The 21,576-nt window shown below is 55.0% G+C and overlaps 1 protein-coding gene across 3 annotated transcripts in view; it reads right to left on the reverse strand.

Annotated features, from left to right (window-relative positions):
- Nucleotides 1-17,460, reverse strand: part of LOC132406729 (receptor-interacting serine/threonine-protein kinase 1-like) — a 286,607-nt gene extending 269,147 nt beyond the window's left edge. Inside the window, exon 1 of one of the 3 annotated variants that reach the window (XM_059992642.1) lies at nt 17,087-17,460. In XM_059992642.1, coding sequence (XP_059848625.1) covers nt 17,087-17,445 — 359 coding nt within the window. In that variant the 5' untranslated portion in view covers nt 17,446-17,460. Of the gene's footprint in view, nt 1-16,994 lie in introns of all 3 variants that reach the window. The other 2 variants (XM_059992643.1, XM_059992644.1) reach the window with 2 other exon arrangements.
- Between the last annotated feature and the right edge of the window lie 4,116 nt (nt 17,461-21,576).

Consider the following 21,576-nt stretch of genomic DNA (forward strand, 5'->3'; position numbering starts at 1 on the left):
CAGAGAAGACTGTGACCGGATTGGTGGAGTCAGCGAAGACTGTGACCGGATTGGTGGAGGCAGAGAAGACTGTGACCCGACTGGTGGAGGCAGAGAAGACTGTGACCGGACCGGTGGAAGCAGAGAAGTCTGTGACCGGACTGGTGGAGGCAGAGAAGACTGTGACCGGACTGTTGGAGGCAGAGAAGACTGTGACCGCACCGTTGGAGGCAGAGAAGACTGTGACCGGACTGGTGGAAGCAGACAAGACTGTGACCGCACCGTTGGAGGCAGAGAAGACTGTGACCGGACTGGTGGAGGCGGAGAAGACTGTGACCGGAGCGGTGGAAGCAGAGAGGTCTGTGACAGTACTGGCGGAGACATAGAAGACTGTGACCGAATTGGTTGAGGCAGAGATGACTGTAACCGGATTGGTGGAGGCAGGGAAGACTGTGACCGGACTGGTGGAGGCAGAGATGACTGTAACCGGATTGGTGGAGGCAGAGAAGACTGTAACTGGACTGGTGGAGGCAGAGAAGACTTTGACCGGACTGGTGAAGGCAGAGAAGACTGTGACCGGATTGGTGGAGGCAGAGAAGACTGTGACCGGACTGGTGGAGGCAGAGAAGACTGTGACCGGACTGGTGGAGGCAGAGAAGACAGTGACCGGACTGGTGGAGACAGAGAAGACTGTGACCGAACTGGTGGAGGCAGAGAAGACTGTGACCGGGCAGGAGCAGGCAGAGAAGACTGTGACATGACTGGTGGAGGCAGAGAAGACTTTGACCGGACTGGTGGAGGCAGAGAAGACTGTGACCGGACTGGTGGAGGCAGAGAAGACTGTGACTGGACTGGTGGAGGCTGAGAAGACTGTGACCGGACTGGTGGAGGCAGAGAAGACTGTGACCGGACTGATGGAGGCAGAGAAGACTGTGACCGGACTGGTGGAGGCAGAGATGACTGTAACCGGATTGGTGGAGGCAGAGAAGACTGTGACAGGACTGGTGGAGGCAGAGAAGACTGTGACCGGACTGGTGGAGGCAGAGAAGACAGTGACCGGACTGGTGGAGACAGAGAAGACTGTGACCGGACTGGTGGAGGCGGAGAAGACTGTGACCGGACTGGTGGAGGCGGAGAAGACTGTGACCGGAGCGGTGGAAGCAGAGAGGTCTGTGACAGTACTGGCGGAGACATAGAAGACTGTGACCGGATTGGTTGAGGCAGAGATGACTGTAACCGGATTGGTGGAGGCAGAGAAGACTGTGACCGGACTGGTGGAGGCAGAGATGACTGTAACCGGATTGGTGGAAGCAGAGAAGACTGTGTCCGGACAGGTGGAGGCGGAGAAGACTGTGACAGGACTGGTGGAGACGGAGAAGACTGTGACCGGACTGGTGGAGGCGGAGAAGACTGTGACCGGAGCGGTGGAAGCAGAGAGGTCTGTGACAGTACTGGCGGAGACATAGAAGACTGTGACCGGATTGGTTGAGGCAGAGATGACTGTAACCGGATTGGTGGAGGCGGAGAAGACTGTGACCGGACTGGTGGAGGCAGAGATGACTGTAACCGGATTGGTGGAAGCAGAGAAGACTGTGTCCGGACAGGTGGAGGCGGAGAAGACTGTGACAGGACTGGTGGAGACGGAGAAGACTGTGACCAGATTGGTGGAAGCAGAGAAGACTGTGACCGGACTGGTGGAGGCAGAGAAGACTTTGACCGGACTGGTGAAGGCAGAGAAGACTGTGACCGGATTGGTGGAGGCAGAGAAGACTGTGACCGGACTGGTGGAGGCGGAGAAGACTGTGACCGGACTGGTGGAGGCAGAGAAGACTGTGACCGGATTGGTGGAGGCAGAGAAGACTGTTACCGGACTGGTGGAGGCGGAGAAGACTGTTACCGGACTGGTGGAGGCAGAGAAGACTGTGACCGGACTGGTGGAGGCAGAGAAGACTGTGACCGGACTGGTGGATGCAGAGAAGACTGTGACCGGACTGGTGGAGACAGAGAAGACTGTGACCGGACTGGTGGAGGCAGAGAAGACTATGACCGGACTGGTGGAGACAGAGAAGACTATGACCGGACTGGTGGAGACAGAGAAGACTGTGACCGGACTGGTGGAGGCAGAGAAGACTGTGACCGGACTGGTGGAGACAGAGAAGACTGTGACCGGACTGGTGGAGGCAGAGAAGACTGTGACAGGACTGGTGGAGACAGAGAAGACTGTGACAGGACTGGTGGAGACAGAGAAGACTGTGACAGGACTGGTGGAGGCAGAGAAGACTGTGACAGGGCTGGTGGAGGCAGAGAAAACTGTGACAGGACTGGTGGAGGCAGAGAAGACTGTGACTGGACTGGTGGAGGCAGAGAAGACTGTGACCGGACTGGTGGAGGCAGAGAAGACTGTGACCGGATTGGTGGAGGCAGAGATGACTGTAACCGGATTGGTGGAGGCAGAGATGACTGTAACCGGATTGGTGGAGGCAGAGAAGACTGTTACAGGACTTGTGGAGGCAGAGAAGCCTGTGACAGGACTGGTGGAGGCAGAGAAGACTGTAACAGCATTGGTGGAGGCAGAGAAGACTGTGACCGGACTGGTGGTGGCAGAGAAGACTGTAACCGGATTGGTGGAGGCAGAGAAGACTGTGGCAGGACTGGTGGAGGCAGAGAAGACTGTGACCGGACTGGTGGAGACAGAGAAGACTGTGACCGGACTGGTGGTGGCAGAGAAGACTGTGACCGGACTGGTGGAGGCAGAGAAGACTGTGACCGGACTGGTGGAGACAGAGAAGACTGTGACCGGACTGGTGGAGGCAGAGAAGTCTGTGACCGGACTGGTGGAGGCACAGAAGACTGTGACAGGACTGGTGGAGACAGAGAAGACTGTGACAGAACTGGTGGAGGCAGAGAAGACTGTGACAGGGCTGGTGGAGGCAGAGAAAACTGTGACAGGACTGGTGGAGGCAGAGAAGACTGTGACCGGACTGGTGGAGGCAGAGAAGACTGTGACCGGATTGGTGGAGGCAGAGATGACTGTGACCGGATTGGTGGAGGCAGCGATGACTGTAACCGGATTGGTGGAGGCAGAGAAGACTGTGACAGGACTTGTGGAGGCAGAGAAGACTGTGACAGGACTGGTGGAGGCAGAGAAGACTGTGACCGGACTGGTGGAGGCAGAGAAGACTGTGTCCGGATTGGTGGAGGCAGAGATGACTGTAACCGGATTGGTGGAGGCAGAGTAGACTGTGTCCGGACAGGTGGAGGCGGAGAAGACTGTGACAGGACTGGTGGAGACGGAGAAGACTGTGACCGGATTGGTGGAAGCAGAGAAGACTGTGACCGGACTGGTGGAGGCAGAGAAGACTGTGACCGGACTGGTGGAGGCAGAGAAGACTGTGACCGGACTGGTGGAGGCAGAGATGACTGTAACCGGATTGGTGGAGGCAGAGAAGACTGTGACAGGACTTGTGGAGGCAGAGAAGACTGTGACAGGACTGGTGGAGGCAGAGAAGACTGTGACCGGACTGGTGGAGGCAGAGAAGACTGTGACCGGACTGGTGAAGGCAGAGAAGGCTGTGACCGGATTGGTGGAGGCAGAGAAGACTGTGACAGGACTGGTGGAGGCAGAGAAGACTGTGACCGGACTGGTGGAGACAGAGAATACTGTGACAAGACTGGTGGAGGCAGAGAAGACTGTGACCGGATTGGTGGAGTCAGCGAAGACTGTGACAGGACTGGTGGAGGCAGAGAAGACTGTGACCGGATTGGTGGAGTCAGCGAAGACTGTGACCGGATTGGTGGAGGCAGAGAAGACTGTGACCCGACTGGTGGAGGCAGAGAAGACTGTGACCGGACCGGTGGAAGCAGAGAAGTCTGTGACCGGACTGGTGGAGGCAGAGAAGACTGTGACCGGACTGTTGGAGGCAGAGAAGACTGTGACCGCACCGTTGGAGGCAGAGAAGACTGTGACCGGACTGGTGGAAGCAGACAAGACTGTGACCGCACCGTTGGAGGCAGAGAAGACTGTGACCGGACTGGTGGAGGCGGAGAAGACTGTGACCGGAGCGGTGGAAGCAGAGAGGTCTGTGACAGTACTGGCGGAGACATAGAAGACTGTGACCGAATTGGTTGAGGCAGAGATGACTGTAACCGGATTGGTGGAGGCAGAGAAGACTGTGACCGGACTGGTGGCGGCAGAGATGACTGTAACCGGATTGGTGGAGGCAGAGAAGACTGTAACTGGACTGGTGGAGGCAGAGAAGACTTTGACCGGACTGGTGAAGGCAGAGAAGACTGTGACCGGATTGGTGGAGGCAGAGAAGACTGTGACCGGACTGGTGGAGGCAGAGAAGACTGTGACCGGACTGGTGGAGGCAGAGAAGACTGTGACCGGACTGGTGGAGGCAGAGAAGACAGTGACCGGACTGGTGGAGACAGAGAAGACAGTGACCGGACTGGTGGAGGCAGAGAAGACTGTGACCGGACAGGAGCAGGCAGAGAAGACTGTGACATGACTGGTGGAGGCAGAGAAGACTTTGACCGGACTGGTGGAGGCAGAGAAGACTGTGACCGGACTGGTGGAGGCAGAGAAGACTGTGACTGCACTGGTGGAGGCTGAGAAGACTGTGACCGGACTGGTGGAGGCAGAGAAGACTGTGACCGGACTGATGGAGGCAGAGAAGACTGTGACCGGACTGGTGGAGGCAGAGATGACTGTAACCGGATTGGTGGAGGCAGAGAAGACTGTGACAGGACTGGTGGAGGCAGAGAAGACTGTGACCGGACTGGTGGAGGCAGAGAAGACAGTGACCGGACTGGTGGAGACAGAGAAGACTGTGACCGGACTGGTGGAGGCAGAGAAGACTGTGACCGGACAGGAGCAGGCAGAGAAGACTGTGACATGACTGGTGGAGGCAGAGAAGACTTTGACCGGACTGGTGGAGGCAGAGAAGACTGTGACCGGACTGGTGGAGGCAGAGAAGACTGTGACTGGACTGGTGGAGGCTGAGAAGACTGTGACCGGACTGGTGGAGGCAGAGAAGACTGTGACCGGACTGGTGGAGGCAGAGAAGACTGTGACCGGACTGATGGAGGCAGAGAAGACTGTGACCGGACTGGTGGAGGCAGAGATGACTGTAACCGGATTGGTGGAGGCAGAGAAGACTGTGACAGGACTGGTGGAGGCAGAGAAGACTGTAACAGCATTGGTGGAGTCAGCGAAGACTGTGGCCGGATTGGTGGAAGCAGACAAGACTGTGACCGGACTGGTGGAGGCAGAGAAGACTGTGACCGGACTGGTGGAGGCAGAGAAGACTGTGGCAGGACTGGTGGAGGCAGAGAAGACTGAGTCCGGACTGGTGAAGGCAGAGAAGACTGTAACAGCATTGGTGGAGGCAGAGAAGACTGTGACCGGATTGGTGGAGGCAGAGAAGACTGTGACAGGACTGGTGTAGGCAGAGAAGACTGTGACCGGACTTGTGAAGGCAGAGAAGACTGTGACAGGACTGGTGGAGGCAGAGAAGACTGTGACCGGACTGGTGGAGACAGAGAATACTGTGACAGGACTGGTGGAGGCAGAGAAGACTGTGACCGGATTGGTGGAGTCAGAGAAGACTGTGACCGGATTGGTGGAGTCAGAGAAGACTGTGACAGGACTGGTGGAGGCAGAGAAGACTGTGACCGGACTGGTGGAGACAGAGAAGACTGTGACCGGACTGTTGGAGGCAGAGAAGACTGTGACAGGACTGGTGGAGGCAGAGAAGACTGTGACAGGACTGGTGGGGGCAGAGAAGACTGCGACCGGACTGTTTGAGACAGAGAAGACTGTGACCTGACTGGTGGAGGCAGATAAGACTGTGACCCGACTGGTGGAGGCGGAGAAGACTGTGACTGGACTGGTGGAGTCAGAGATGACTGTGACCGGACTGGTGGAGGCAGAGAAGACTGTGACCCGACTGGTGGAGGCGGAGAAGACTGTGACCGGACCGGTGTAGGCGGAGAAGACTGTGACCGGACCGATGGAAGCAGAGATGTCTGTGGCCGGACCAGTGGAGGCAGAGAAGACTGTGACCCGACTGGTGGAGGCGGAGAAGACTGTGACCGGACCGGTGGAGGTGGAGAAGACTGTGACAGGACTGCTGGAGACAGAGAAGACTGTGACCGGATTGGTGGAGGCAGAGAAGACTGTGACAGGACTGGTGGAGGCAGAGAAGACTGTGACCGGACTGGTGGAGACAGAGAAGACTGTGACCGGACTGTTGGAGACAGAGAAGACTGTGACCGGACTGGTGGAGGCAGAGAAGACTGTGACCGGACTGGTGGAGGCAGAGAAGACTGTGCCAGGACTGGTGGAGACAGAGAATACTGTGACCGGAATGTTGGAGGCAGAGAAGACTGTGACCGGTCTGGTGGAGGCAGAGAAGACTGTGACCGGACTGGTCGAGACAGTGAAGACTGTGATCGGATGGGTGGAGGCAGAGAAGTCTGTAACAGCATTGGTGGAGGCAGAGAAGACTGTGACCGGACTGGTGGAGGCAGAGAAGACTGTGACCGGACTGGTGGAGACAGAGAAGACTGTGACCGGACTGGTGGAGGCAGAGAAGACAGTGACCGGACTGGTGGAGGCAGAGAAGACTGTGACCGGACAGGAGCAGGCAGAGAAGACTGTGACATGACTGGTGGAGGCAGAGAAGACTGTGACCGGACCGGTGGAGGCAGAGAAGACTGTGACCGGACTGGTGGAGGCAGAGAAGACTGTGACCGGACTGGTGGAGGCAGAGAAGACTGTGACTGGACTGGTGGAGGCAGAGAAGACTGTGACCGGACTGATGGAGGCAGAGAAGACTGTGACCGGACTGGTGGAGGCAGAGATGACTGTAACCGGATTGGTGGAGGCAGAGAAGACTGTGACAGGACTGGTGGAGGCAGAGAAGACTGTAACAGCATTGGTGGAGGCAGAGAAGACTGTGGCCGGATTGGTGGAAGCAGACAAGACTGTGACCGGACTGGTGGAGGCAGAGAAGACTGTGACCGGACTGGTGGAGGCAGAGAAGACTGTGGCAGGACTGGTGGAGGCAGAGAAGACTGTGACCGGACTGGTGGAAGCAGACAAGACTGTGACCGCACCGTTGGAGGCAGAGAAGACTGTGACCGGACTGGTGGAGGCGGAGAAGACTGTGACCGGAGCGGTGGAAGCAGAGAGGTCTGTGACAGTACTGGCGGAGACATAGAAGACTGTGACCGGATTGGTTGAGGCAGAGATGACTGTAACCGGATTGGTGGAGGCAGAGAAGACTGTGACCGGACTGGTGGAGGCAGAGATGACTGTAACCGGATTGGTGGAAGCAGAGAAGACTGTGTCCGGACAGGTGGAGGCGGAGAAGACTGTGACAGGACTGGTGGAGACGGAGAAGACTGTGACCGGACTGGTGGAGGCGGAGAAGACTGTGACCGGAGCGGTGGAAGCAGAGAGGTCTGTGACAGTACTGGCGGAGACATAGAAGACTGTGACCGGATTGGTTGAGGCAGAGATGACTGTAACCGGATTGGTGGAGGCGGAGAAGACTGTGACCGGACTGGTGGAGGCAGAGATGACTGTAACCGGATTGGTGGAAGCAGAGAAGACTGTGTCCGGACAGGTGGAGGCGGAGAAGACTGTGACAGGACTGGTGGAGACGGAGAAGACTGTGACCAGATTGGTGGAAGCAGAGAAGACTGTGACCGGACTGGTGGAGGCAGAGAAGACTTTGACCGGACTGGTGAAGGCAGAGAAGACTGTGACCGGATTGGTGGAGGCAGAGAAGACTGTGACCGGACTGGTGGAGGCAGAGAAGACTGTGACCGGACTGGTGGAGGCAGAGAAGACTGTGAACGGACTGGTGGAGACAGAGAAGACTGTGACCGGACTGGTGGAGGCAGAGAAGTCTGTGACCGGACTGGTGGAGGCAGAGAAGACTGTGACAGGACTGGTGGAGGCAGAGAAGACTGTGACAGGGCTGGTGGAGCTAGAGAAAACTGTGACAGGACTGGTGGAGGCAGAGAAGACTGTGACCGGACTGGTGGAGACAGAGAAGACTGTGACCGGACTGGTGGAGGCAGAGAAGACAGTGACCGGACTGGTGGAGGCAGAGAAGACTGTGACCGGACTGGTGGAGGCAGAGAAGACAGTGACCGGACTGGTGGAGGCAGAGAAGACTGTGACGGGACAGGAGCAGGCAGAGAAGACTGTGACATGACTGGTGGAGGCAGAGAAGACTGTGACCGGACTGGTGGAGGCAGAGAAGACTGTGACCGGACCGGTGGAGGCAGAGAAGACTGTGACCGGACTGGTGGAGGCAGAGAAGACTGTGACCGGACTGGTGGAGGCAGAGAAGACTGTGACCGGACTGGTGTAGGCAGAGAAGACTGTGACTGGATTGGTGGAAGCAGACAAGACTGTGACCGGACTGGTGGAGGCAGAGAAGACTGTGACCGGACTGGTGGAGGCAGAGAAGACTGTGGCAGGACTGGTGGAGGCTGAGAAGACTGAGTCCGGACTGGTGAAGGCAGAGAAGACTGTAACAGCATTGGTGGAGGCAGAGAAGACTGTGACCGGATTGGTGGAGGCAGAGAAGACTGTGACAGGACTGGTGGAGGCAGAGAAGACTGTGACCGGACTTGTGAAGGCAGAGAAGACTGTGACAGGACTGGTGGAGGCAGAGAAGACTGTGACCGGACTGGTGGAGACAGAGAATACTGTGACAGGACTGGTGGAGCCAGAGAAGACTGTGACCGGATTGGTGGAGTCAGAGAAGACTGTGACCGGATTGGTGGAGTCAGAGAAGACTGTGACAGGACTGGTGGAGGCAGAGAAGACTGTGACAGGACTGGTGGGGGCAGAGAAGACTGTGACCGGATTTGTGGAGGCAGAGAAGTCTGTGACCGGACTGTTTGAGACAGAGAAGACTGTGACCTGACTGGTGGAGGCAGATAAGACTGTGACCCGACTGGTGGAGGCGGAGAAGACTGTGACCGGACTGGTGGAGTCAGAGATGACTGTGACCGGACTGGTGGAGGCAGAGAAGACTGTGACCCGACTGGTGGAGGCGGAGAAGACTGTGACCGGACCGGTGTAGGCGGAGAAGACTGTGACCGGACCGATGGAAGCAGAGAGGTCTGTGGCCGGACCAGTGGAGGCAGAGAAGACTGTGACCCGACTGGTGGAGGCGGAGAAGACTGTGACCGGACCGGTGGAGGTGGAGAAGACTGTGACAGGACTGCTGGAGACAGAGAAGACTGTGACCGTATTGGTGGAGGCAGAGAAGACTGTGACAGGACTGGTGGAGGCAGAGAAGACTGTGACCGGACTGGTGGAGACAGAGAAGACTGTGACCGGACTGTTGGAGACAGAGAAGACTGTGACCGGACTGGTGGAGGCAGAGAAGACTGTGACCGGACTGGTGGAGGCAGAGAAGACTGTGCCAGGACTGGTGGAGACAGAGAATACTGTGACCGGAATGTTGGAGTGAGAGAAGACTGTGACCGGTCTGGTGGAGGCAGAGAAGACTGTGACCGGACTGGTCGAGACAGTGAAGACTGTGATCGGACGGGTGGAGGCAGAGAAGACTGTAACAGCATTGGTGGAGGCAGAGAAGACTGTGACCAGACTGGTGGAGGCAGAGAAGGCTGTGACCGGACTGGTGGAGACAGAGAAGACTGTGACCGGACTGGTGGAGGCAGAGAAGACTGTGACCGGACTGGTGGAGACAGAGAAGACTGTGACCGGACTGGTGGAGGCAGAGAAGTCTGTGACCGGACTGGTGGAGGCAGAGAAGACTGTGACAGGACTGGTGGAGACAGAGAAGACTGTGACAGGACTGGTGGAGGCAGAGAAGACTGTGACAGGGCTGGTGGAGGCAGAGAAAACTGTGACAGGACTGGTGGAGGCAGAGAAGACTGTGACCGGACTGCTGGAGACAGAGAAGACTGTGACCGGACTGGTGGAGGCAGAGAAGACTGTGACATGACTGGTGGAGGCAGAGAAGACTGTGACCGGACAGGAGCAGGCAGAGAAGACTGTGACCGGACTGTTGGAGACAGAGAAGACTGTGACCGGACCGGTGGAGGCAGAGAAGACTGTGACCGGACCGGTGGAGGCAGAGAAGACTGTGACCGGACTGGTGGAGGCAGAGAAGACTGTGACTGGACTGGTGGAGGCAGAGAAGACTGTGACCGGATTGATGGAGGCAGAGAAGACTGTGACCGGACTGGTGGGGGCAGAGATGACTGTAACCGGATTGGTGGAGGCAGAGAAGACTGTGACAGGACTGGTGGAGGCAGAGAAGACTGTAACAGCATTGGTGGAGGCAGAGAAGACTGTGGCCGGATTGGTGGAAGCAGACAAGACTGTAACAGGACTGGTGGAGACAGAGAAGACTGTGACCGGACCGGTGGAGGCAGAGAAGACTGTAACAGCATTGGTGGAGGCAGAGAAGACTGTGACCGGACTGGTGGAGGCAGAGAAGACTGTGACCGGATTGTTGGAGGCAGAGAAGACTGTGACAGGACTGGTGGAGGCAGAGAAGACTGTGACCGGACTTGTGAAGGCAGAGAAGACTGTGACCGGACTGGTGGAGACAGAGAATACTGTGCCAGGACTGGTGGAGGCAGAGAAGACTGTGACCGGATTGGTGGAGTCAGAGAAGACTGTGACCGGATTGGTGGAGTCAGAGAAGTCTGTGACAGGACTGGTGGAGGCAGAGAAGACTGTGACCGGACTGGTGGAGACAGAGAAGACTGTAACTGGACTGGTGGAGGCAGAGAAGACTGTGACAGGACTGGTGGAGGCAGAGAAGACTGTGACAGGACTGGTGGGGGCAGAGAAGACTGTGACCGGATTGGTGGAGGCAGAGAAGACTGTGACCTGACTGGTGGAGGCAGATAAGACTGTGACCCGACTCGTGGAGGCGGAGAAGACTGTGACCGGACTGGTGGAGTCAGAGATGACTGTGACCGGACTGGTGGAGGCAGAGAAGACTGTGACCCGACTGGTGGAGGCGGAGAAGACTGTTACCGGACAGGTGGAGGCGGAGAAGACTGTGACCGGACCGATGGAAGCAGAGAGGTCTGTGGCCGGACCAGTGGAGGCAGAGAAGACTGTGACCCGACTGGTGGAGGCGGAGAAGACTGTGACCGGACCGGTGGAGGTGGAGAAGACTGTGACAGGACTGCTGGAGACAGAGAAGACTGTGACTGGACTGGTGGAGGCAGAGAAGACTGTGCCAGGACTGGTGGAGACAGAGAATACTGTGACCGGAATGTTGGAGGCAGAGAAGACTGTAACCGGATTGGTGGAGGCAGAGAAGACTGTGACAGGACTGGTGGAGGCAGAGAAGACTGTGATCGGACGGGTGGAGGCAGAGAAGTCTGTGACCGGATTGGTGGAAGCAGACAAGACTGTGACCGGACTGGTGGAGGCAGAGAAGACTGTAACCGGATTGGTGGAGGCAGAGAAGACTGTGGCAGGACTGGTGGAGGCAGCGAAGACTGTAACCGGACTGGTGGAGGCGGAGAAGACTGTGACCGGACTGGTGGAGGCAGAGAAGACTGTGACAGGACTGGTGGAGACAGAGAAGACTGTGACCGGACTGGTGGAGGCAGCGAAGACTGTAACCGGACTGGTGGAGGCGGAGAAGACTGTGACCGGACTGGTGGAGGCGGAGAAGACTGTGACCGGACTGGTGGAGGCGGAGAAGACTGTGACCGGACTGGTGGAGTCAGAGAAGACTGTGACCGGACTGGTGGAGGTCGAGAAGACTGTGACCGGACTGGTGGAGGCGGTGAAGACTGTGACCGGACTGGTGGAGGCGGTGAAGACTGTGACCGGACTGGTGGACGCAGAGAAGACTGTAACAGGACTGGTGGAGACAGAGAAGACTGTGACCGGACTGGTGGAGACAGAGAAGACTGTGACCGGACTGGTGGAGGCAGAGAAGACAGTGACCGGACTGGTGGAGGCAGAGAAGACTGTGACCGGACAGGAGCAGGCAGAGAAGACCGTGACCGGACTGGTGGAGACAGAGAAGACTGTGACCGGACTGGTGGAGGCAGAGAAGACAGTGACCGGACTGGTGGAGGCAGAGAAGACTGTGACCGGACAGGAGCAGGCAGAGAAGACTGTGACATGACCGGTGGAGGCAGAGAAGACTGTGACCGGACCGGTGGAGGCAGAGAAGACTGTGACCGGACTGGTGGAGGCAGAGAAGACTGTGACCGGACTGGTGGAGGCAGAGAAGACTGTGACTGGACTGGTGGAGGCAGAGAAGACTGTGACCGGACTGGTGGAGGCAGAGAAGACTGTGACCGGACTGGTGGAGGCAGGGATGACTGTAACCGGATTGGTGGAGGCAGAGAAGACTGTGACAGGACTGGTGGAGGCAGAGAAGACTGTAACAGCATTGGTGGAGGCAGAGAAGACTGTGGCCGGATTGGTGGAAGCAGACAAGACTGTGACCGGACTGGTGGAGGCAGAGAAGACTGTGACCGGACTGGTGGAGGCAGAGAAGACTGTGGCAGGACTGGTGGAGGCAGAGAAGACTGTGGCAGGACTGGTGGAGGCAGAGAAGACTGAGTCCGGACTGGTGAAGGCAGAGAAGACTGTAACAGCATTGGTGGAGGCAGAGAAGACTGTGACCGGACTGGTGGAGGCAGAGAAGACTGTGACCGGATTGGTGGAGGCAGAGAAGACTGTGACAGGACTGGTGGAGGCAGAGAAGACTGTGACCGGACTTGTGAAGGCAGAGAAGACTGTGACAGGACTGGTGGAGGCAGAGAAGACTGTGACCGGATTGGTGGAGTCAGAGAAGACTGTGACAGGACAGGTGGAGGCAGAGAAGTCTGTGACCGGACTGGTGGAGACAGAGAAGACTGTAACTGGACTGGTGGAGGCAGAGAAGACTGTGACAGGACTGGTGGAGGCAGAGAAGACTGTGACAGGACTGGTGGAGGCAGAGAAGTCTGTGACCGGACTGGTGGAGACAGAGAAGACTGTGACCCGACTGGTGGAGGCGGAGAAGACTGTGACCGGACTGGTGGAGTCAGAGATGACTGTGACCGGACTGGTGGAGGCAGAGAAGACTGTGACCCGACTGGTGGAGGCGGAGAAGACTGTGACCGGACCGGTGGAGGCGGAGAAGACTGTGACCGGACCGATGGAAGCAGTGAGGTCTGTGGCCGGACCAGTGGAGGCAGAGAAGACTGTGACCCGACTGGTGGAGGCGGAGAAGACTGTGTCCGGACCGGTGGAGGTGGAGAAGACTGTGACAGGACTGCTGGAGACAGAGAAGACTGTGACCGGATTGGTGGAGGCAGAGAAGACTGTGACAGGACTGGTGGAGACAGAGAAGACTGTGACCGGACTGTTGGAGACAGAGAAGACTGTGACCGGACTGGTGGAGGCAGAGAAGACTGTGACCGGACTGGTCGAGACAGTGAAGACTGTGATCGGACGGGTGGAGGCAGAGAAGACTGTGACCGGATTGGTGGAGGCAGAGAAGACTGTGACAGGACTGGTGGAGGCAGAGAAGACTGTGACCGGACTGGTGGAGACAGAGAAGACTGTGACCGGACTGTTGGAGACGGAGAAGACTGTGACCGGACTGGTGGAGGTGGAGAAGACTGTGACCGGATTGGTGGAGGCAGAGAAGACTGTGACCGGACTGGTGGAGACAGAGAAGACTGTGACCGGATTGGTGGAGGCAGAGATGACTGTAACCGGATTGGTGGAGGCAGAGAAGACTGTGACAGGACTGGTGGAGGCAGAGAAGACTGTAACAGCATTGGTGGAGGCAGAGGAGACTGTGACCGGATTGGTGGAAGCAGAGAAGTCTGTGACCGGACTGGTGAAGGCAGAGAAGACTGTGACCGGATTGGTGGAGGCAGAGAAGACTGTGACCGGACTGGTGGAGTCCGAGAAGACTGTGACCGGACTGGTGGAGACAGAGAAGACTGTGACCGGACTGGTGGAGACAGAGAAGACTGTGACCGGACTGGTGGAGGCAGAGAAGACTGTAACCGGACTGGTGGAGGCAGAGAAGACTGTGACCGGACTGGTGGAGGCAGAGAAGACCGTGACAGGACTGGTGGAGGCAGAGAAGACTGTGACAGGACTTTTGGAGGCAGAGAAGACTGTGACCGGACTGGTGGAGGCCGAGAAGACTGTAACCGGACTGGTGGAGGCCGAGAAGACTGTAACCGGACTGGTGGAGGCAGAGAAGACTGTGACATGACTGGTGGAGGCAGAGAAGACTGTAACAACATTGGTGGAGGCAGAGGAGACTGTGACCGGATTGGTGGAAGCAGAGAAGTCTGTGACCGGACTGGTGAAGGCAGAGAAGACTGTAACCGGACTGGTGGAGGCAGAGAAGACTGTAACCGGACTGGTGGAGGCAGAGAAGACTGTAACCGGTCTGGTGGAGGCAGAGAAAACTGTGACAGGACCGGTGGAGGCAGAGAAGACTGTGACCGGACTGGTGGAGACAGAGAAGACTGTGACTCGACTGGTGGAGGCAGATAAGACTGTGACCGGACTGGTGGAGACAGAGAAGACTGTGACCGGACTGGTGGAGGCAGAGAAGTCTGTGACCGGACTGGTGGAGACAGAGAAGACCTTGACCGGACTGGTGGAGGCAGAGAAGACTGTGACCGGACTGGTGGAGGCCGAGAAGACTGTGACAGGACTGGTGGAGGAAGAGAAGACTGTAACCGGACTGATGGAGGCCGAGAAGACTGTGACAGGACTGGTGGAGGCAGAGAAGACTGTGACCGGACTGGTGGAGGCAGAGAAGACCGTGACAGGACTGGTGGAGGCAGAGAAGACTGTGACCGGACTGGTGGAGGCAGAGAAGACTGTGACCGGACTGGTGGAGACAGAGAAGACTGTGACCGGACTGGTGGAGGCAGAGAAGTCTGTGACCGGACTGGTGGAGACAGAGAAGACCTTGACCGGACTGGTGGAGGCAGAGAAGACTGTGACCGGACTGGTGGAGGCCGAGAAGACTGTGACAGGACTGGTGGAGGAAGAGAAGACTGTAACCGGACTGGTGGAGGCCGAGAAGACTGTGACAGGACTGGTGGAGGCAGAGAAGACTGTGACCGGACTGGTGGAGGCAGAGAAGACCGTGACAGGACTGGTGGAGGCAGAGAAGACTGTGACCGGACTGGTGGAGGCAGAGAAGACTGTGACCGGACTGGTGGAGACAGAGAAGACTGTGACCGGACTGGTGGAGGCAGAGAAGTCTGTGACCGGACTGGTGGAGACAGAGAAGACCTTGACCGGACTGGTGGAGGCAGAGAAGACTGTGACCGGACTGGTGGAGGCCGAGAAGACTGTGACAGGACTGGTGGAGGAAGAGAAGACTGTAACCGGACTGGTGGAGGCCGAGAAGACTGTGACAGGACTGGTGGAGGCAGAGAAGACTGTGACCGGACTGGTGGAGGCAGAGAAGACCGTGACAGGACTGGTGGAGGCAGAGAAGACTGTGACCGGACTGGTGGAGGCAGAGAAGACTGTGACCGGACTGGTGGAGACAGAGAAGACTGTGACCGGACTGGTGGAGGCAGAGAAGTCTGTGACCGGACTGGTGGAGACAGAGAAGACCTTGACCGGACTGGTGGAGGCAGAGAAGACTGTGACCGGACTGGTGGAGGCCGAGAAGACTGTGACAGGACTGGTGGAGGAAGAGAAGACTGTAACCGGACTGGTGGAGGCCGAGAAGACTGTGACAGGACTGGTGGAGGCAGAGAAGACTGTGACCGGACTGGTGGAGGCAGAGAAGACCGTGACAGGACTGGTGGAGGCAGAGAAGACTGTGACCGGACTGGTGGAGGCAGAGAAGACTGTGACCGGACTGGTGGAGACAGAGAAGACTGTGACCGGACTGGTGGAGGCCGAGAAGACTGTGACCGGACTGGTGGAGGCAGAGAAGACTGTGACCGGACTGGTGCTGGTCGTCCAGCACGGATGTTTCTGAGCTGTGATCAATGCTGCCGACGTGCAGACTACTTGTCTCGCAGTTTAGCTGGGCCCTGGACACTAAGCCAGCTGCCCTGTGATGGACATCCTCAGCTAGGCTTAGACCACCAATAACAGCGGGACCTCCCGGGAGTCACCCATTGCAATTCTACCTCCCATTCCCATTCTGACATGTTAGTCCACGGCCTCGTCTCCTGCCGCGATGAGGCCACACTCAGGTTGAAGGAGCAACAGTTTATATTCCGTTTGGGTAGTCTCCAACCTGACAGCATGAACATTGAATTCTCGAACTTCCGGTAACTGACCACCAACCCCCCCCCACCCCCCCCACCATTCCCCCATCTCTGTTTCTCCTTTCCTGCTAATCACCTCTCTCCGGTACCCCTCCTCCCCTTTCTAATGGCCTTCTAATCCCTCCTCTCAGATCCCCCCCTTCTCCAGCCTTTCATGTCTTTACTTCATCCCCTCGCCCTCTCCCAGTGCACCTATCATCTACAGCCTACACTTTTTCCTCCTCTGCGCCACCTTCTCACCCTTACTCTTTCGTCCCAGTCCTGCTGAATGGCCTCGGCCCGAAACGCCGACTGTTCACTCTTTTCCATGGATGCTGCCTGGCCTGCTGAGTTCCTCCAGCGTTTTGTGTGTGTTGCTTCGGATTTCTAAATCTGTTACTTTTGACACACCAGGGACAGGGAAGTGAGATTTTAAAAACGGCAGATAATGGAACTGCAAAATAGAAACTGAATTTGTTGGAATGATTCATGGAGAGAAACCCCGGGTCAGTGAGCGTTCACACCCACCGATCTAACAAGGAGTCCCGTTTACTCTTCCCTGCAATCAGTTGTAGGGAATGGGAAGCCAGCGGTTACCCTGCTCCGTAAGGGGGATCAGACTCAGACCACCGGGGCTGCGTCTCTCTCCCAGAGAGCCACCCTTCACCGTTCGAGAGGGAGCTGGGGTGTTGCTCTGTGCCAGTAAACCGGTGATACTCGGCCTGCTCCCGGATTACCTTACATCCAGCCTCATGCACTTGACAGCCACTGGAATCCTCCAGACCTTGTGCTGCGCTTTGTAAACTACGCCGAAGCCTCCAGATCCCACCTTCGTGAGCAACTGCAAATCCTGGGGGCAGATGCGAGTGAACTGAGAAGACGAGGAGTGTCCGGACCCCTCCGGGCCGTCCGCTTCAGCTCCCGGACGGCGCTTCTGCCCGCACTCGCTCTCCATTTTTCCTCCCCCCGGCTGCACCGCCGGCTCTCATCGGGCTCTGCAAAATCCCGCCCCTCGGCGGAAATACATGCAGATAATCGCCCTGTACATGTCTCCTTTCCTTCTCCGTTGACAGATAAGGAAGCTTGAGCTCCGGAGCTGTCTGTGTGGACACACACTCCCTCTGCAGCCGCTCGGGTTTCCCCTGCGTGCTCACAGCACACGGACCCGCTGCTTGGTCGCTTCCCCATCGACGCTATGTGATTATTAAAACATACAGTCCAACAGTTGGCAATTCTGAAAGAAACAGCCCTTCGCTGGAGTCAGATTAACCAGGCAGCATCTATGGATGTGAGTAAACAGTCGAGGTTTTCGGACAGACGCTACAAAATTCAAAGTAAGTTTATTGTCAAGAGATCCGTTCTTTCACGGGCATAGACAATAAATCCGAAAAGCAGGATAGATTAACGAAAGACTTCACCCAACAGAATGGTCAAATAACCAAGGTGAAAAAGACAGGCTGAGCGAATACAAAATAAATAAAAATAAATAGAATAACGATAAATAAACGTTGAGACGAGGAGACCTTCAAAGTGAGTCCGTAGGTTGTCTCAACATTTCAGTGATGGGCTGGTTCCTGAAGCTGAGGCTCCTGTACCTTCTCCCTAATGGCAGCAGCGAGATGAGAGCACAGGGAGGTCCTTGATAACCAATGCTGCTTTCTGCGACTGTGCAGATTTGCTCAATTGCGCGGAGCGTTTTGCCCGTTAGAGAACGGGCCATTTCTACTACTTTTTGTAGGGCTTTCCATACCAGGCTCTGAGGCACCAGACAATACACTATAGAAGTTCGTCTATAATTTTATTTAATACGGTTGAATGCACAAACTATTGTCATTCGAAGAATCCGAATTAGATTTTCTGCAAGAACTGATTATTCTTGCAAAGACTTTGATAAGTTGCTGGAAGAGATTTACTTTAAGTGTTGTGATGTTGGAGAATTGTCGTGAAAGGAGTTAAACTGTATATATATTTTTTTTTTAATTTGAATTTAAGCTTGAAGATATACTGCCTGGACTGAAACTGAAGTTAACTATAACACTTGAAAATAGGAATTATATTTGGTTTTCTAACTAGGGATAAGTAAAAAGGAAAGTTTAGTGTGTACATTTTTAAATAGGGAATAACACTCGTTCTAATGAGTTGAAGAAACTGGAGTGACAAAGGTTATTCTAATGAATATCACTGATTCTAACTAAACAGGAATTTGGCTTTAATTGATACCTAAGATTTGAAACCTAGACAGGATGTTTGAATTTTGAATTGTTCTTGCTCCTGTAAATATGTTGTCCAGATTTTTCCCTTATAACGAAATCTCATTTACAGAAGTGTAAGTCCTGCCTCCTTCTGACACCTGCATTCTTCTGATGGTCTGTTAGCATCTCGTGTAATTTGATTTTCTTTGAAGAGTGCGATGACTGGTCACTCACGACAAGACTGGTGCTACACAGGCCTTACATTAGTGGTCACCAACCTTTATAAGCCCAAGATCCCCTACCTCGACCGAAGTAAAAGGCAAGATCGACCCCACATCGATTAGTTACATGCATGCACACTGGGGCAGAAAAGACCGGAAGTAAAAAAAAAAAACCCCTGCAACCCGGAAGTAGAAATAATGTATAAACACCAGGGGTACCCACCCTTTTTTGCATGGCGGACCGGTTTAATATTGATGATATTCTTGCGGACCAGCGGACGTGGGGGTGTTAAACACGATGGGAATACAGCGATACTCAAAGCAGGTTCCTTATGTCCAGTCTATTCAGCAATTTCGTTTTCGTGGCTCTCAGCATTTAGCTTCTGTCCCACTTGCTCACGTTTTTCCCGCTGAGAAAACTTAATGTGTTTGTCTTTAAGTGCAGGATGCTTGGACTCAAGGTACCGAAGCAGTTTTGAGGGCTTCATTGCCTCATTAGACAGCCTCCAGGCCTGAACTCCAGACTCCCGCCTCCTTGGCCAGGTGCGGCTGGTCGTGGGTGGGGTGAAAGGACAGGGTCAGGGCTGGAGGTCCCCGTCCTGGGGTCACAGCGGTCGCAGTCCAGAGAGAGTGACCAACCAAGCAAGGAGTGCAACAGGGCACCCACCCCCCTTGTAGGTCGGTAGGGTCTATCGGCCGACAAAAGTTTGTCTCGAGGGATGACTTTCAGTCGATCGCAGCGAGGTAGCTGCTCTGCTGCTTAGAAACCCTGAGCCCAAATTAAGTTATCTGCGAATATTTTAGCACCGGGTTCCCCACGAACATTCGGTGTACTGAACAGGTTTAGAGGCGACGCCCATCTGTCCGCGCTCCGGTCCGGTAGCAACGGCACTTCCCGCCGGCCAACCGGTGATCCCTGGCACGAGGGTGTTACTGCGTTTAGGTGACTGGTGACCTCCAGTGTGTTCAAGTTCAACAGTGGGCGTGACAGGGAATGAGAAAAGGTGCAGCTGACTCACATCACCAAGTCATGTTTCATCGCGGCCCGGTGGTTGGGGACCACTGAGGTACACTGTGTAGTGCGTGGCGGGGGAGCTACACGCTTGCGCACTGGCAGAAAGAACGGAACTAAAACCCGGCAGCCCGGAAACAATCTCTCAACAGTATTTGCACATTTCTTTTGGGATCTACTGGGAAAGTCTCAAAGATCAACCAGTCGATCGCGATTGACGGGTTGGCGGCCATTACGTTAGGTTTAACGTCATGCTGAAACTGTGCAAACTTCAAAGGCAGTAGAGGCATTGCCATATTTACTTCACAATTGCACTTACGTGCTGGGCCCAGGACGGATCTTCTGAAATGATAGTGCATAGGAACTTAAAAGTTGCTGACGCTCTCAGCCCCTGATCTCCGTTGAGGGCTGGCTCATAGACCACCTGCTTCCTCCTGACGTCAGTAATCAGTTCCTCCACCTTGCTGACATTGGATGAAAGATTGTGTGATGGCACCGCTCAGCCAGATTCTCAGTCACCCCCCTCTATGCTGATTGCTCACACAGGACTAGAAAGGGAGGGAGAAACAGCCAGAATAAAGAGGGGGAGGGAAAGGAGTACAGGCCAATAGGTGAGGCGGAAGGTGTGTGAGTGGAGATGCTGTTCCTCCAACTAGAGTGTGCCTCATTCTGGAGTAAAGGTGGCCATAGACAGACACATCCAAATGTGAAGTCAAAATAAAATAGGAGATCCTGCCTTTTGCACTGGACAGAGAGAAGGCTGCTCAGTGAAGCACTCATCCCTCTGCATCAGCTCTCACCTATTAGATTCTGTCCTCCTCAGCACTTTATTTCCTCCACCCCTCACCTCCCAGCTTCTTACTTCATTCCCTCTGCACCCACCTATCACCTCAGTGACACCAGTTTAGATAGATTTTCGCAGAATAAGAGAAATGAGGGTTATGGGGAAAGGTCGGCTCAATGGGGCAGATGGCCTACTCCGGCTCCTATTTCTTTTGTTGAGCAATGTTTAGTGTCAACAGCAGCCCTTCCCTCTTACAAATATTTCCAGTGTCCTACTTATCCCAGTTCAGACAACCAGTCTTCCACAGGATACATTGACTATTTCCTTTAATACATTGCCTGGCCAAGTCTTCTCAGTAATTCCTCTTTTTAATACATTTCCCAGTATTATTCTGAATTTATGTCCTGGTTATGGTGGTATAAATTAGGTTTTAATATGCTACTGGCAGCCTCTGCTGTTAGAACATCATATACCTCCAATTTCTCAACTTCCAGTAATTTCTCTTCCCCACCCTCCCCTTTCCATTCTGATTTACCTCTTCTCACTACATTGCTCTAGTGCCCCCCTTCCCTCTTCTCCCACAATCCCCTTGCCATCAGATTCCTTCATCCTCTCAGCTTCTCCTTTACCCCCTCCCCCACCCAGCTGGTTTCACCTATTACTTTTATTCCTCCCCACCGTGAAGGCTCTCAGCCTGAAACATTAACTGTTTATTCTCCCCCCCAATGCTGCTGTAACTGATCTCCCACTGCTAGGGGGCATTGCTGAAGTGGTGTGTTTATGGGTTACTCCAATAGATGTTTGGTTTGAAACTCCAAGCTCGCTACTTGGCTGACTAGAATTCATTTCACTACACTGAGTTGGGAGAAAAATGGCTGAAGTTAGGCAAATCAGAATCAGGTTTATTATCACCAGCATGTAATGTGAAATTTATTAATCAATGCAGATTTAAGAGTCACTATCTGTCCATGCAAAAGTATTCACCTCTCCTCCCCCCCCCCCAAGAAGTTTGTTTTGTTTTACAACATTGAATCAGTGGATTTAATTTGGCTTTTTTGACACTGATCAACAGAAAAGACATGTCCAAATAAAAACTGATCTCTACAAAAA

Source organism: Hypanus sabinus, chromosome 17 (assembly GCF_030144855.1).
Source record: "Hypanus sabinus isolate sHypSab1 chromosome 17, sHypSab1.hap1, whole genome shotgun sequence".
Lineage (NCBI taxonomy): Eukaryota > Metazoa > Chordata > Chondrichthyes > Myliobatiformes > Dasyatidae > Hypanus > Hypanus sabinus.